The 15,600-nt window shown below is 53.7% G+C and overlaps 6 protein-coding genes across 6 annotated transcripts; 3 read left to right on the top strand and 3 right to left on the bottom strand.

Moving 5' to 3' along the window:
- Nucleotides 1-700: 700 nt before the first annotated feature.
- On the bottom strand, nucleotides 701-3,351 carry CCM_04197 (Protein kinase-like domain; the record flags this gene model as incomplete). Its single annotated transcript, XM_006669345.1, has 2 exons — nucleotides 701-722; nucleotides 971-3,351. 2 exons carry the CDS (start codon nucleotides 3,349-3,351, stop codon nucleotides 701-703), a joined length of 2,403 nt encoding a protein of 800 aa, XP_006669408.1.
- A 1,884-nt stretch (nucleotides 3,352-5,235) lies between these two features.
- Nucleotides 5,236-6,293, top strand: CCM_04196 (carnitine/acylcarnitine carrier protein; the record flags this gene model as incomplete). Its single annotated transcript, XM_006669344.1, has 2 exons — nucleotides 5,236-5,560; nucleotides 5,614-6,293. 2 exons carry the CDS (start codon nucleotides 5,236-5,238, stop codon nucleotides 6,291-6,293), a joined length of 1,005 nt encoding a protein of 334 aa, XP_006669407.1.
- Nucleotides 6,294-6,454: 161 nt separating this feature from the next.
- CCM_04195 (RING finger protein (Zin), putative) lies at nucleotides 6,455-8,383 on the bottom strand (the record flags this gene model as incomplete). The annotated part of the gene is made up of 1 exon (XM_006669343.1): nucleotides 6,455-8,383. The coding sequence occupies one exon, from the start codon at nucleotides 8,381-8,383 to the stop codon at nucleotides 6,455-6,457; it is 1,929 nt and encodes a 642-aa protein (XP_006669406.1).
- A 210-nt stretch (nucleotides 8,384-8,593) lies between these two features.
- CCM_04194 (UMTA methyltransferase family protein) lies at nucleotides 8,594-9,708 on the bottom strand (the record flags this gene model as incomplete). The annotated part of the gene is made up of 3 exons (XM_006669342.1): nucleotides 8,594-9,044; nucleotides 9,088-9,301; nucleotides 9,360-9,708. 3 exons carry the CDS (start codon nucleotides 9,706-9,708, stop codon nucleotides 8,594-8,596), a joined length of 1,014 nt encoding a protein of 337 aa, XP_006669405.1.
- Nucleotides 9,709-10,334: 626 nt separating this feature from the next.
- Nucleotides 10,335-12,940, top strand: CCM_04193 (CDC45-like protein; the record flags this gene model as incomplete). Its single annotated transcript, XM_006669341.1, has 2 exons — nucleotides 10,335-11,099; nucleotides 11,147-12,940. 2 exons carry the CDS (start codon nucleotides 10,335-10,337, stop codon nucleotides 12,938-12,940), a joined length of 2,559 nt encoding a protein of 852 aa, XP_006669404.1.
- Nucleotides 12,941-14,617: 1,677 nt separating this feature from the next.
- CCM_04192 (calcium sensor NCS-1) lies at nucleotides 14,618-15,575 on the top strand (the record flags this gene model as incomplete). The annotated part of the gene is made up of 4 exons (XM_006669340.1): nucleotides 14,618-14,721; nucleotides 14,874-14,959; nucleotides 15,048-15,343; nucleotides 15,396-15,575. The coding sequence occupies 4 exons, from the start codon at nucleotides 14,618-14,620 to the stop codon at nucleotides 15,573-15,575; spliced, it is 666 nt and encodes a 221-aa protein (XP_006669403.1).
- Nucleotides 15,576-15,600: the final 25 nt, after the last annotated feature.

Below are 15,600 nucleotides of genomic sequence, written 5' to 3'. Positions count from 1 at the left end.
ACCTACTAACTAAGAATACTAAATACTATTAAACCTACTAGGAATTGTTATATAATAGTAGATTAGTATATAGGAGAGGCTGGTTTTTACCTAGGTAAAGGCTAGCAATAGTTAGATACCACGGTTTTTCTAGCACTTATAAGTTTATTAAGGTACTAAAAGGACTATAAGGTCTAATTAGGGTAATTTAATAAATAAATAAATATAACTCTATTTATTATATACCTTTATATATAGTATATCTTATTAAATATCTACTATACTTAGCTAACTATATTTACTATAGTACCTACTAATATAATAAAATCTATAAACTAAGTAGATATTAAGTTAATTTACTTATTAAACTTAATTTTTATATTTTAGCCTATAAGTAGGTATAGGGTAAGTTAGACCTAGTATTTACTAGTAAAGATATATAAATATAAATAATATAGAAAATAAACTATTAAAATTAAAAAAAAGAATAATAAAAGTAAGTATTATAACTATTTATAACTATTATTATACTTACTTATACTTTAAAGTATTTAAGAATTAAAATATAAAAAAAACCATAACTATATATAGTATTTACCTTAAGCTAGAATAGAACTATAAAGGTATATAGGTTAAATAAAGAATAGGTAGGTTTATTAATTTATTAAGTTTTATATATTTATACTTATTATTATTATCTTTTATTAAGATAAGGAGTATACTATTCCTTACTAGGAATTACTCTAGAATTATATTAAATATACTAAAGCTAGGGTTTTTTCTCTAAGTACTTTAGTTTTTTCCTTATCTTATAAGCTATAAAGGTACTAGATAGACTAGCTAGTCTAATTAGTATAATATAATAATATAGATAATATAGGCAATATAGGCAATATAGGCAATATAATATGTATTATTAAGACTTAAAGCCTATTAGGTAATTATTTATCTTGCGAATACTGCCTTTACCTCCCAAGTTTCGTCTACAAACCTCTGCTCCTCCTTCCCAGAATGATGAATGTGTTTTTTATGCTCGCGAGACCGCTTAGGCAACTCGGCTCGCTCAAAGTCAATCATCATGACACCACCGGTCTCAGAGTTGACCAACATATTCGCGCGTCGTACATCCCTGTGCAGAACCCCCAGTCGATGCAGAGCTTGCAGCGACAGAGTTGCTTGTTGCTCCAGCGATTCCTTGGTGTTGCTATCCTCCCTTGGTTCAGAGATTTCACATCCCCCCCAGGATAAAAATGTCACGTGCACCACGTAAACTCGGTGGTCGTAGTAGTAAATCTTGTTCATCAGTCGGAGATCAATCGCCCCGAGAAACACAGGTACGTACACGCCCTGAATCGGCTGCAGACGCTTGTACACAGCCGCTTCGTGCTCAAGGTCTTTAATGAAGACTCGAACCGTGCCTTTACCGACAAAGGTATAGCCGTACGTAAGCAGGGTCACCTTGAAAAGCACCCCGCGTGCACCGCCAAGCCCCAACGGCGTAATTCCATCATCTAAGGACTCCTTAAGCTGCTCTTGAAGCATGTTGAGCCATTGTTTGTGATTGACGGGGTGACGAGCTTGCTTAGGATTGCGATCCAGTCGGTGAAGGTCCAAATTTGGACATGTTTGGTCTAGTTTCCGTCCTCTGACCATACCAAGCAGACATCTTTGCGTACAGTATGGTCGGTCTCGATGATCGGCAGTTTTGGGACTAGTCTCAGCCTCAGCCGCAGCCTCAGTCACTCCGGCCTCTCCTCCTTCACTACCACCACCATCACGTGTCTTTTGCGCCAGAATTCGCTGGCTCTGTCGGGTCGCTCTTCCGGCCGGCGTTGGCGTTTCTGGCGGCTTCGGCGACGATTCGTCATCTGATGACTCCTCTGCTGGGTTTTGCCTTGGTGGAATGGTATCATTACACCTGTTTTGAGTAGCACGGGATTTCCTCCCCCAACGGAGAATAATCGGCTCCCGCTCAAAGTCTTTGTACGTTCTGGGTTTGGGGGCAAGCGAGCCTTCTGGTGTTTTCTTTCGCTCATCCCTCGGAATAGTGTGTAGCATCGTTTCAAAGTCTGTCGCCCATTTGTTCAAATTTAGTTTCGCTTTCTCGCGCTCCATCTGTCCATGCTGTTGACGCTCTCCAGGTACTCCAAGAGCAAGAAGAGTGAAAGCCAGGTATTGAGCGACAACTGATACTGCGTCCAAGTGATTCGGGTGTTCTTTCACCTCTGGGTCGGGCTCTGCTAGGTGATAGCACAGAGTTCCTGGATCACTCCAGTCGATCTTTAGAAAAACGATCACCTCGCCAGTCGTCAGAAGACTATACTCGAGCCCCCCTTCAATCATATAATGGTAGGTCTGTGTGATTGCGGATGCCGTTAACTTCTCTGCAAAGTATTGAAATCGGGCGTCCGGATCGATAGAAGTTGGAATGGTTTCGCGTTGGACAACTTCCTTGTAAATGTTCATTGGGCGTAGGCCAAGGCGAAGATGGGGAGCAGTAAGCTTGTGAGGTGGCTTGTACTCCGAAACATAGATCATAGTACGTCCTGGCGAATGTGCACTATCGGATCGGTAGATACAGATTTGGTCCGCTCGCAGCTGGTGGAGATCTACTTGTTGGCCTGGTGGTGTGGACGGCGTCGCACTCTCCAGAACTTCCTCGGCGATGTCGCTAATAGCATGTGGATGGTTCTCGAAAATGATTCCGTCGCCGATGTTATACTTGCTGCGGATATTTGGTACTGCTTTGAGCTGCTCGAAGATGTTTCTGACTGGGTCTTCCACACTAGTGTGCAGGAACCACTCGAGCGCCCTCTCATCCACAATTCGTCGTTTCGACACCCTGTCCCCCAGACTGTCCAGGAAGAGTTTACTCTCGAATACGCGTGTCTCGGTAGGGAAGGTGTCGTAAATGTTACCCAAGGCGTACCGTTGTTGCTCAAGAAAATCGGGCCACGGTTGTAAAGTAGTAGGGCACCACTTGTCTTTTGGGTTGGTGATGGAACCCTTGGAAGTGAATTTCGGGTCTGTTTCAATAGTAAGCCTGGAGAATACCGAAGTATGACAGGCAGCAATGTATTCTTGGAGAGTGGTTCGTCGAGACTGCTGCTCCGATCTTTCGGCTCGTTGCCGTTCTCTCTCTCTCCCTTTCTCAGCGTCCACTCTCCCTTTCTCAGATCTTTCGGCTCGTTGCCGTTCTCTCTCTCTCCCTTTCTCAGCGTCCTCTCTCCCTTTCTCAGCGTCCACTCTCCCTTTCTCAGATCTTTCGGCTCGTTGCCGTTCTCTCTCTCTCTCTTTCTCAGCGATCTCAGCTCGTTGTTTCGCCTCTTCCCATAGCCGCTTGAATTTCTCGGCTTCGGTTCCGTCTGACATTTGGAGGCGCAGGTTTGTTGAATGACTCTCGGAAGGGGACAGGTCAATATTGCAGAGGACTGCCAAGCGTGACACTTGTGCCGACTAGAAGATTCCCTTGAGAATACTGCTAGTTTCGCGGTGCGTGGCTTCTCAGGACAGGTGTGTGTGTGAAGAATGCGGGGGGAAGGAGCGGCTTTAAGTATCTAAACGAAGGTGTTAGGTAACAGCCTGATAGCCCTTGTGGGTCCAAGCTGGTCACTCACAAGGGTATGCACCAATACCTAGTAGTACAAGAAACTAGTTACCTAGGTACTTCCAATTTGGCGACATTCCTTGGGCTCTAAATATCAGTACTCAGTAGTACTGCACAACAGGGATTATTACCCACATCTACGTGTACCTTAGAAGTCTGCGAGAGCTGCGGGGTAAAAGGAACATCTGGAGCCTTGACACATCCAAAGGAATCGCGTATATCCGTAGCAATGACTGTATCATGTATCGTAGAGAAGGTACGTCTCGCGCGGGTTATTGACCAGGTAGGACTGGGACGAGGCGAGACGGTCGGTGCTCCACGAGTGTGGGTTAATCGGCTGGCCGCGCCGACGAATGGCCAGGAGCGAAATGTCCGTCGAGCGACTGTCGGAAGTTGAACTGGCGATTAATATTTCTTTGCGTTCAAGTCGGAGATTGAGTCAGCGGTGGGGAGTCCTTTAGTAGAGCGACAAGCATTTTCTTATTCAGAACGTACCTACGCGTGGGCTAATACAATATGTATTAGAATAAATCTTCGCCTCTCAACAACCTGGTCCAGTGGTCTAGTGGGTAAGTTTACGACACCTTGCTTGACTGGCAATCAGTTGCTTACGTAATCACAGTATGATTGTAGCTTCGGGCACCACTTGCGTCCTCCTCCGGAAAACCGGAATTTGTTACAGGCCCCGGGTTCAAATCCCGGCTGGACCCTACTTTTTGCTTTTTCGTTCGAAGAACTCCTTACTCCGGTTTGAATCATCAGACTTCTCCTTTTCATGCTTCGCTTCTTTATTCTTTATGTTGCCGCACTGTTCTTCTGACTCTTGGTGCGAGCATTTGCAACCTCGTTTCGGCACTATAATGGTTCTACAAGCATCTAATTAGTCCTGGTGTTATGCCATTGAGGTATGTGGGATGATGATGATGTATTCTGTGGGGTTGTGTGGCTCTAGAGGGCTCTCATGTACCCTACACCTGGTGCCTGTGGTTTGAAGGACGGCAGAAGATGACAGGATGGAATATGGAGTCCGAGAGGACTACACAGATGCTACGTCGCTTTATAATTTAGGGAAATTGATGCAAAAATATCATGATCATTCAGATGAACACCAGCGCATTTTAAGTGTCGGTCAATGGCGTCCAAAAGCGCTCTCCATCTACTACCGGTTATCAATGTGCCTGGACTGACTACGGCTTTCGCGGGTGTTCGGTCGGTGATCGGCAACCGCCCTTGTTGCCGAGAAGGCTAGTTACGTGCTACGTCACAGTCCCCTGCCACAGCCGTTCCAACGTTGCTCGTTGCAGCACGCAAACGCCAACCACATCTCACCTTACCCTCCCACCACAAATTAATTTCTCTCATCCTGAAACTATTTCCCTCGTTCCAGCCTTTCTGGTGCTTTTTCTCTTCTTTTCCTTTCCCTGCATCTTCTGCCTTTCCTCCCCTTGTGGGTGTTTTAACGGACCCGAGCCGCCCCACGTTGACGAATAGCCTCGGCCCCAGCGCAGGGAACCAAGACAGCCTTTTGGAAATCTGGGGAACTTGAGAAACAACCCGAGCTTGTGAAAACACCAGCCTTCGACCTGCGACCGTCAAACGAACCCAATTACCCCCCCCTCTCCCTCCCGCACAACCTGCCGTCCGTCACGATGCCCACGTCCGGCTCCTCCTCGGCCACCACCGAGGCCGTCGCCCAGATCGAGCAGGCGCTGCCCGACGCGCAGCAGGTCAAGGCCAAGGCGGCCTCGGGCCTGCTCAACCAGCTGCGCGACACGGGCGCCGGCGCCGTCGGTGGCGTCTGCGCCGTCGTTGTCGGCCACCCCTTTGACCTCGTCAAGGTCCGCCTGCAGACGGCCGAGCGCGGCGTCTACTCGTCCGCCATGGACGTGGTCAGGAAGAGCATCGCCCGCGACGGCCTGCGTCGCGGCCTCTACGCCGGCGTCAGCGCGCCCCTCGTCGGCGTCACCCCCATGTGTAAGCCCCCCTCTTCTCCTTCATCCCCGATGCCTCCCCCGCTGACCGTCCAGTCGCCGTTTCATTCTGGGGCTACGGTGTCGGCAAGCAAATAGTCACGAGCCTGTCCAGCGTCGGCCCCGAGGGCCTCTCCATCGCCCAAATCTCCGCGGCCGGCTTCCTCTCCGCTATCCCCATGACCGCCATCACCGCGCCCTTTGAGCGCGTCAAGGTCATCCTCCAGGTCCAGGGCCAGAAGCCGCTCGCGCCCGGCGAGAAGCCAAAGTACAGTGGCGGCGTCGACGTCGTCCGCCAGCTCTACAAGGAGGGCGGCCTGCGCAGCGTCTTCCGTGGCAGCGTCGCCACCCTCGCCCGCGACGGGCCCGGCTCCGCTGCCTACTTCGCCGCGTACGAGTACATTAAGCGCACCCTCAGCCCCAAGGACCCCGTCACCGGCCGGCCCACTGGTGAGCTGAGCATCGGTGCCATCATCGCCGCCGGTGGTGCCGCCGGTATCGCCATGTGGATCCCCGTCTTCCCCGTCGACACGGTCAAGTCGCGCCTGCAGACGGCCGAGGGCAACGTTAGCTTGGGCGGCGTCGTTCGCGAGCTGTACGGACGCGGCGGCTTCAAGGCATTTTTCCCTGGTTTCGGTCCCGCGCTGGCGCGTGCTGTGCCTGCCAACGCCGCCACCTTTTTGGGTGTCGAGCTTGCTCACAATGCCATGAACAAGGCCTTTGGCAAGGTCGAGTAATGTATTTTTTGGTATGACGGAGTATTGGGCCTGTTGGGATTGTGTGAAAAGCATCTAGACAAGACATATTAGACAATAAAATTTACACTGCACAGATGGGATAGTAATTATGTCATATGTCTAATGAAGGTATCGCAATTCCAACGCTTCGTAACTCATGGCTAGATAAAAACAGTGTCAATCACCAAGTCACACACTTCGTCGAGCGCGGGGAGCTGGCCGCGCTGCACCAGCTTGCGGAGGCCCACGTCATGGCTCTTATTAATGTAGCCCGTGGCCAGAAACGCTTTTTCGCTTCCCGAGAGCTCCCTCTTCTCCAAGTCCTTCCACCGGCTCTCCGCATCCTCTCGTGCCTCGCGTAGGATGCGGTCCGTGTCCTCCGACTCCCACAGGTTGCAGCGGTCGCATTCCTTGCAGGGCCGTGGGTCGCCGTCCGGTCGGAAGTGGTCGCAAAAGTGACGGTAGCCCTCGTCGCCCAGGTCGGCGCGGCATACGTAGCACATCTTGTACCCGCACGGACACGTCAGCTTGTTGCAGCCCGAATTCTTGACAAACGACGTGTTGCACCGCGGACACACGCGCTTCACGGCCATGCTCATGGCCTGCTCAACCTGGGTGCGCAGCGCCACCAGTGACGACTCGTGGCAGATGTGAATGTCCTTCCAAGACTTGTGGCACGAGAGGCACGAGACACGCTTGCAGTCGGGGCTCTGGCAGGTAAACTTGAGGCCTCGCCGCCGCCGGTTGTGTCTCCCAACCGCCTGCCTCCAGTGCTGCTGGAAGAACGGGGCCAGGGGAACGTACGCGGCCACGGCAGCGCATAGTAATGTTACCATGAGAATAGCTGGAAGTAAAAGTAGTAATGCAATGGCCGTAGCACCGAGAAACAGCATTTGGTAGCCGCTGTCGAACCGGATGCGCAGTCCGGCCAGCTCAGCTGGCACATAGAGGTCGTCGATTTCCGCATAGTTGCAAAAAGGGCAGCGGATGAGGGGTAGTTTGGACTCGATGAGGCCGTGGTCCGCCAAGCGGCGGTCTAGTTTGAGAAGCAGGTCCGCGCCGCCCCTGTGCTGCATCATTGCTTGCTGGAGCTGCTCGTACGGGATCTGCCCGGGACATCTATCACCTTCGGTGGAGAGACACTTGAGTGTCCCCGTCGCAGGGTTGACACTACTCTGCCAGCCCTGGCCAAAGAGTGCTTCTTTTATAGAGTGTTGCACGCAGTTGAAGCAGGTCATGTGCCCAGACTTGGTGCATGAGGTCATTTCTTCAAACGGAGCCGTCGTGAAGCAGCACCCACACTCATAGGTAGCCCCGGCCTCTTCTGCTTCCTGCAGGTTCAGTGTAAGGGCGAGCTCGCGATCGGACGCCTCCTTGGCCTCCTTGTCTCGTGCTTTCAGCGGCGCCACCAGGGTGTCGTACAGTTCCCTGTCGAGCTCGGCGCTGCCGGTGGCGCGGATCGTGGGTATGATGGCTCCCTGGCCGGTCGACTTCCACACAACGAGCGGGTGGTTCTCAGCCTCGCCGGTGACAATGGGCTTACGTCGGAAAAAAATGGACGAGATGGTGAAGCGCCATGACTTGGATGACAGGGCGGCGAGGGTGCGGCGGGACTCGAGGTATGAGTAGTTGGACTCGGCGAGGACGCCGTCAATGGTGGAGCGGGACAGGCCGCGGAACTCGTGCCAGGCGAGGGCGCGCACCGCCCTCTTGTACTCGGGACTCCGAAAGGCGTCGGCGCGGGGCACGGCCGGGCCGGCCGGGGGATCGTCCTTGTCAGGGACACGCCAGCGGCCCTTGACCCAAGTGGCGCGGTTCTTAAGCAGCGCGTCGGCGACGAGGGCGAGCCGCGACTCGCCGTCAAAGTTGGACAGCAGCTCGCGAAAGACTTCAATCTGGATGTTAGGGAAGACGGCGGCCAGCGCCTCGAGGCAGTTGTTGAGCTGGTGCAGGTCGGGCCGCTCGGGCGGTACGCATGGCAGCTGGGCGGCGTCGTGTATGTAGTCGGGCAGCAGCTCGGAGGGGGCGGCGGGCTTGGATCGGTTCGCTGACGCCTTGTCGCTCGACGAAAGGAGGCCGAGGGACACCATTTTAAGCGGTCATGGTCGACGCGAGAGGGTGATGGCGGAGAGATGTTGTTGACAGCGTCTCGAACCGCCTCGAACGGCACAAGCCTCGCAAGCCCGCCCCACAGTCGCCACGGCTTGTCCCAACAATCATGGATTACGTGAAACATGGTGCTACATTCCATCTACAAACATAACATCAGGCGGATTTAGGGCTCCAATATATTTGAACATTCAGGTTACGGGTTTTTGTGCCCACACGTCGGCCCAGTCCATGTAAGCGTGCATGCCGGGGTCATGTACGCAGTCGACCACTTGCTGGCCCAGCTCGGCCGCCTCGTCTTGGTCTAATCCGAGGATGTCATGCCTGGCCAAGACAGCCAGTGCAAAGTCTAGGATAATAGTCTGCTGAAAAAGGCCCATCTCCCGCTCGCTGTGCTCGCTTGGCCAGCGGCCTATGGGAATCTTGTTCCGGCGGGTTGACACGTTGACAAAGCCAGCCTCGCGAAGTAAGCTGGGCAGCTCCAGTACGATGTGCAGATTCCACTTGTATACCTCGGTGAATGGGCCGTCTATGAGATGGTATAGCTGGTTTATGGGGTGGTCCTTGCCAACAGATGCGTCTTTGGAGTAGACTTCCGCCACAATGTCGTGGCATTCGATCCAACCGCCGGGTCTCAGACGGCTACCAAGTTAGCAGCGTCCCCCGAACCGGGAGAAATACATACTCGAATATTGTGTCCACCATGCGCTTAGGGTCGCGAATCACTTGCATGAAAAACCGACAGTGTACGAGATCGGCATCGTTGTAGATGCTCGTCCACGGACGGTAGTCGTCCTCGAGATCTTCGACACGGTACTCAAGATTTGGGGGCGTCCAACTCGGTTGAATGGCGGAAATGTCAGTTCCAATGACTCGGGCACTGGGAAATTTTTCAGCGACTGCCAGGGCCTCCATGTCAGCGAAGGAAAGGCGCCGGCAGACGAGGCCTCACCTCACCTTCCATAGCCCATATGCCGGTCCCAGTCCCAAGATCGACAATCTTTTGGGGGCCATCACCGATGGGGGCGAAGAAGTGATGACCTTTGAGGATGTGATCGAGGTAGAGCCTGTGCTTGATGCCCTCGCGAAGCTGCTCGGCTTCATCATTGGGGAGCCCGTAACGATCGGCGACGACGGCTTGGTAGCGACTGGCCAGGTTAGTAGAGCCGCTGTTGGCGGAGGGGCAGGCATACCGGCCATGCTCGTAAAGATTGAGCAAACGGTTCGTCTTGACCGAGGTAAACTCTGAGGCCGAAAACGAGCCGGCGTAGTCAGAGGTAGACTCAAAGTCGTAGCGGAGGTCCATCGCAATTGGCATTGAGCGGGATTCGGCGGCCATGTCACCACAGCAGGCCCCTAAATACCTCTGAGGCCGCGCTACTCGAAGCGTACTGGACAGCGGGCGTGAGTGTTCCCGCCATGATGGGGTGGCGAGACAGTCGGGCATGAAGCGAGGGGATGCATGAGAATAGAGCAAGGAGAGGCAGGAACAAGATAGATGATTAGAAATAAAGATTAAGAGCCGGGCATGATGATGGCAGTGTCTAAGTGCAGCCACTCTGAATGAAGCTGGCTGCACGAATTAATTCGTAGGCAATAAAGTACCTAAGCTTAGTAGTTGGCTGAGGAATTTAGCTGGCGCTGGCGCCCATTAAACTCGACGCGGGTCGAGCCGTGGAGCCACAAAGCGCGTCTTGGACAGCCTCTTCCCACACCGCGTCCGCCATAAACACCCACACCAGTTTACTTTAACTACCTTTACTTTACCTTTCTTAGCCAAACATTGATTGATACTCACGCGCGCACAAGGTAGCCGATGTTTCCTTGCCGCCTACCACTCACTCTCAAAAGCCATACTCGCCTCCACCACAGAGTCACGACACCGCATGTATCCAGAGGCCGGCCGGCCCGACCGTTTCGACTCTCGCAGACATGTACTTGCCGCGCTCGTTAATCTCCAAGCTCTATATACACCTACAAAATTCGCGACATCCCCTCTCTCCTCCCGTTCTCATTCTCGTCGCCCTCGAGCCCGACGCCCTATGCGGCTGCCGCATCCTGGCCCGCCTGCTCAAGCATGATTACATTCCGCACAAGATACATCCCATCTCGGGCTACGCCGACCTCGAAAAGGCCGGCAAGGAGCTTGTTGCGCCCATGATGCAGTCACAGGGCGGCGCCGGTGGTCTTGTCGTCTGCCTCGGCGTCGGTGGCATGATTGATCTTGGCCCACTGCTCGGGCTCGAACCCGAGGGCGACGAGAATCCTTACAGCGGCGTCGAGGTCTGGGTGCTTGATGCTCACCGTCCTTGGAATTTGGCCAACGTCTTTGGCGGCTTTCCACTGCAGCCCTCCTCGGACGCCGCAGTGTCCTACCAGTCGCGCAGCCCGGTGGGCGTATCAGGTGGCGGAATTGGGCGCGCCTACAACTCCGACCGCGGCGGAATCGTTGTGTTTGATGACGGTGACATCGAGGAGGAGCTGTCAGCCGAGCGTGGTGCGTATCTCGCGTTGGTAGATATGCCAGAGGTAGAGGATAATGGCGACGACGACCAAGGACTGAGCGATGACGACGACGACAACCCTTTAGAACCCCGAGCTCTTGCCGGCCAAAAGCGCAAGAGCTCGTCCGGCAACCAAGACGACTGGAGCGATGACGACGATGATAGACCTCATCAACGGCGGCGGAGTAACTCGGTGCGTATATGTGTCATATCGTAGCCGCAAATACTAATTCTTGACAGTCGAGCCCGCTTCCCTCATCGAGACGCCCAGCACAGCGAGGACTGGTATCACTTCGAGACCCCGACGCCGGACTATCTAGCGACCCCATCGAGCCTCCATCTGGCGCACAGGAGCCGCCCGCGCCCTCGGCCCGTGCCCTGCGACGGAAACTTTTGCGAATGCGAAGTGAAAACGAGACAGTACTACAACAATACTACAAGATGGGATCGTCATTTTCAGACCCAATCTCCTCCATGATGTACTCGTTGGCGTCGGAGCTTGGTCGCGAAGACAATGATCTGCTGTGGCTAACTATTGTCGGTGTGACATCAATGGAGTTGTACGGAAAGTCGTCGGCGGGTGTGGCCGCGCCGGTCCGAGGCTCGGACAATAATCGCCCAACAGGATGGATGGGAGTGCGTGGTGCACGCCTTCGCCAGCTGCTGCGAGATGAAGTGCGCCGATTGAACCCCCCGGAAATGGCCAACGGGCGTGTTGCTCCTGAGAACACGGGCGTCATCCCGACCACGGCGCGCAACCCCGAAGATACAGGCATCAGACTATCCCCGGAGCCGCGCTTCCTCCTCATCCGCCATTGGAGCTTATACGACAGCATGCTACATTCTCCATACTTGTTCTCGCGTTTAAAGACGTGGAGCGAGAGTGGAATCAGGCGCCTGCACAAGCTACTGGCCAAGATGGGCGTCAGCCTTGCGCAGTGTAAGCAGAGCTACACGCACATGGACATGATGCTGAAGCGAGAATTGCGAGCCAAATTGCTTCAATACGGCAAGCTATACAATCTGGAAGAGATGGTACCGGCAGTGGACACGGACGGCAAAGACCGGGGAGGCGCCAAAGACGGATGGGGGTTCGTGCGGAGCTGGGGCTGGCGCGCAACACTGTCTGCGCAAGATGTCGGCGTAGTGATTGGGGCCCTGCTCGAAGTAGGCAAGCACACAGAGGCCTTGGGTCTGGCTTACGCGGCCAGCCAGGCCAGCCGCGAGGTCGAAGACGACGCCGAAGTTGCCGCTCAGGGCGAAGAGTGGATTGGGCGATTCTGGGAAGCCTACGACGCGCTCGAGGACATTGATGCTCTGAAAGCGGGCCTACCTACGGCGCAATTTCTGCATCGAGCCATCTACAGAACCGGCACGTCACTGATTAACAAGAAACAAATCAAGCATTTGCGAGCATTCCGGCTATGTGTTGTCAAGGATGGCCCCGACGTGTCGCTGTTTACCCATCCTTCGGCGTTGACGAAACTGTCGCTATGGATCGGCGAGGCCCTCGTCGAGCAAGAGAGAGAAGCACAGGGAAAGCTGTCGCACGGGGGGCGCGGAACGCCCTTGGTGGTGGCCAGTCTGCACGAGAAGCGCGGCGTCTACGTGGTTGTTGGGACGGGCGGGGGTGGCGGCCCCGACTCGACCTTTATGGCAAAGGAATCGGCAAAGCATCGGCAGCAGGCCAAGGAGGTCAGGGCGAAGAAGAAGGAGGAGTCTCGTCTGGCCAAGGAGCAGGTCAAGGCGCAGAAGAGAGCAGCCAAGGAAGCGGCGGGCGAGGACGTAGACGAGCTCGAGACCGAGTCGGAGGGCTCGGATGGGTCAGATTCGGATGATGATTCAGACTTGGACGAAGAGGAGCACGGCAAGGGCTACGGCCTGAACCGGTTCGGCAGCGCATTCCAAGAAGTTGTGGCCGAGACGAGCGCGCGTGTGCGGATCGACAGCTTCGAGCACTGCGTGGTCGAGGTGAAGAAGGAAGACTTGGGTGGCTTCCTGGAGAGCCTAAGTATGAAGGCGGTTGTTGGATAAGTCATATCGGTAACTGGGCACAGCGAGTGATTTTGGTTTCATGACTTGGACGAGAGTTTGTCGCATTGTTCTTGTCAAGCTCCTTTGGTGGCCTTTTTTTTTCTTGCAAGACATGGCGCACGGCGCGAGACAGGAAATATTTTTGTATTTGTGTATTGGACAGTTTGAATGGCATCACGAGCGGCAGGCAGGCGGGTAATCATTACGGAGTCGCTGGGGATTGTGTTTTACCATGTTGGAGCATTAGCAGCAGTACGGACATTGATGAAGAGTGCATATCCGGCATTTACATAACGAGATGACATTTGGCCGACGGGTGTGGCTTGTTCTGCGAGCAGGGATGAAGGAAACAAATAGAAGAATGAGGCGGCGATCCCCTGCCAAGGACAAACCAGGACCTATGTAGTACCTTACTTGGGCAAGCTGGCAGGTTGAGCAGGGATGACGAGACGAGTGTGGCAGTGCTGCGATCGAGGCGACAATGGTGGAGGTTGAGTGAGGGAGCCAACAGTGGCGCACGACGTTCTGGGGCTTGATTTCTTTGTTCTTTTTTGGGGGGGCAGGTGTTTTCAGCGTAATTTTTTTTTTTTTTTTTTTTGCATTATACATTATTTACTAGAAGAAGAATAGATTCATTGTTTGAGCTTCAGAGACTTGGACTTGTGGTTGGTGGTGGTAGGCGTCAGCAGCGGTCGTGCATTTGGCAGCAGGGAGCGGCACGCTTATTTTGTGGAGAGTGTGCCTCGGACGGAAGTTATAACTGTGTTATGTTGTGCATGTGCATGGGCTTTGATAATAAATTGTTGCAAAAGTATTCGTCACTGGTAATACAGTGGTGTCTGTTAAGAGCAACGGAAGGCGTGGTGTGGAGTTTTGCGCATGGACTGGTTGAATGTTGTAAATGTTGATTGGATTGTAGAATTGTAACTTGTATTAATTCATTCCTAATAAAACAATTCCCAGGCGCGCCAGTGGGAGTATCGCTGTGCCTGGCTGTTCTAGACTCTAGCCTACTGGGAATACTACTAAGTTACGTACCAGGTAGGCAGCCGCCCGCCAATACAGGTAGAGTACTTCGTAGTACCTTGCTAAGTGCTGTCCTGTCCCCCTCACTCCCCTCACTGGCCCAAGTCCCTCTTGTTTCGTAATTGTTTCCGCCACATCACTCAGCACCCTTCTTCCCCCAGAAAACATTCTCCTTCCTTCGCGACTCTTATCCAACCCTTAGAAATTCACACGACCTAAAGCGAACCTTGATCTTTCTTCCCTTTCTGAGCGCGTCCTTGTTTTCGCTCTTTCCAACGACAGCTTTCCTACAACTGCATTCCCCCGCCCGCCGCTCTCTTCTCGGACCGACCCCTCCGTCGACCCCCACGACACTGCGAACCCTTCCATACCTTGCGCTTCTACGGTAAACAAACTCGCTGCATCGCGTCGCCGTCGACTCCGAACCTCGTAGTACTGACACGTATCGCGCAGGCCCACGCCCGCACCTCGTCGAATCCGGTCCATCGATTGCCGCATCGGCGCCGGCCCTGCCATACCTGCCATACCCCTCCGCGCCGTCTCGCGACATCTCATTTCAGCCTAGACTAGACGACTGCAGAACCGAAAAAACCAGACAAGATGGGAAAATCGTGAGTCGCTGCCCGTCTTCCATGGCTGCGTGCTCTGAACATGGACTCGCTCGTCCCGCCCGTGATGGCGCTGGCTGCCCTCGCTGGTGCGCGGCCGGCGCTACCGCTGGGGCCTGTGTTGGCTACCCCTCAGAGGTCTCAGAGGTGCGCCACGCATCCCCAAAGGGCCCTGCTAGCCGCCGTGGACGTCATTCCGCAGCTTCGCTGCCCAAGGCATTTTGCACATACATAATACCTTAGGATGCACCGCCAACATGCGCTAACCTCGGTCTGTGGTACCTCGGTGTCCCTTGTAGGCAGTCAAAACTTTCTCAAGAACAGCTCCTCGAGCTGCAAAAGTCGACTCATTTTGACAAGAAGGAGCTGCAGCAATGGTACAAGGGTATGTTGTGCTTGGCACCCTGCATTCATCCATCCTGCGTCTCATCCTGAGTCTCATCTCGACCTGCAAACCATCTAACATGCTCCAGGCTTCCTCAAGGACTGCCCCTCAGGCCTGCTAAGCAAACAGGAGTTCCAGAAGATTTATCGCCAGTTCTTCCCCTTTGGTGATCCGAGCTCCTTTGCCGACTATGTATTCAACGTCTTCGACAGCGACCGCTCCGGTACCATTGACTTCAAGGAGTTTATCTGTGCCCTGAGTGTTACCAGCCGGGGCAAGATGGAGGACAAGCTCGACTGGGCGTTTCAGCTCTACGATATTGACCGCGATGGCAAGATTACCTACGACGAAATGCTCCAAATTGTTGAAGCCATTTACAAAATGGTACGCACCACCACCCCTGCCAAGCATATGAACCAGACTAACAGTCCTCTAGGTCGGCTCCATGGTCAAGCTCCCCGAAGACGAAGACACGCCCGAGAAGCGTGTCCGCAAGATCTTCCGCATGATGGACAAGGACGAGAACGGCAGCTTGGATCTTGAAGAGTTCAAGGAGGGCAGCAAACGTGACGAGACCATTGTCTCGGCCCTCTCCCTCTACGACGGACTCGTGTAAGCCGCGACAGCTCACTGCAAACCTT

Source organism: Cordyceps militaris, assembly GCF_000225605.1.
Source record: "Cordyceps militaris CM01 unplaced genomic scaffold CCM_S00003, whole genome shotgun sequence".
In the NCBI taxonomy this organism is placed as follows: Eukaryota; Fungi; Ascomycota; class Sordariomycetes; order Hypocreales; family Cordycipitaceae; genus Cordyceps; species Cordyceps militaris.
The sequence above is the reverse complement of the archived record's forward strand: the minus strand, read 5'-3'. Positions and strand labels throughout refer to the sequence as shown.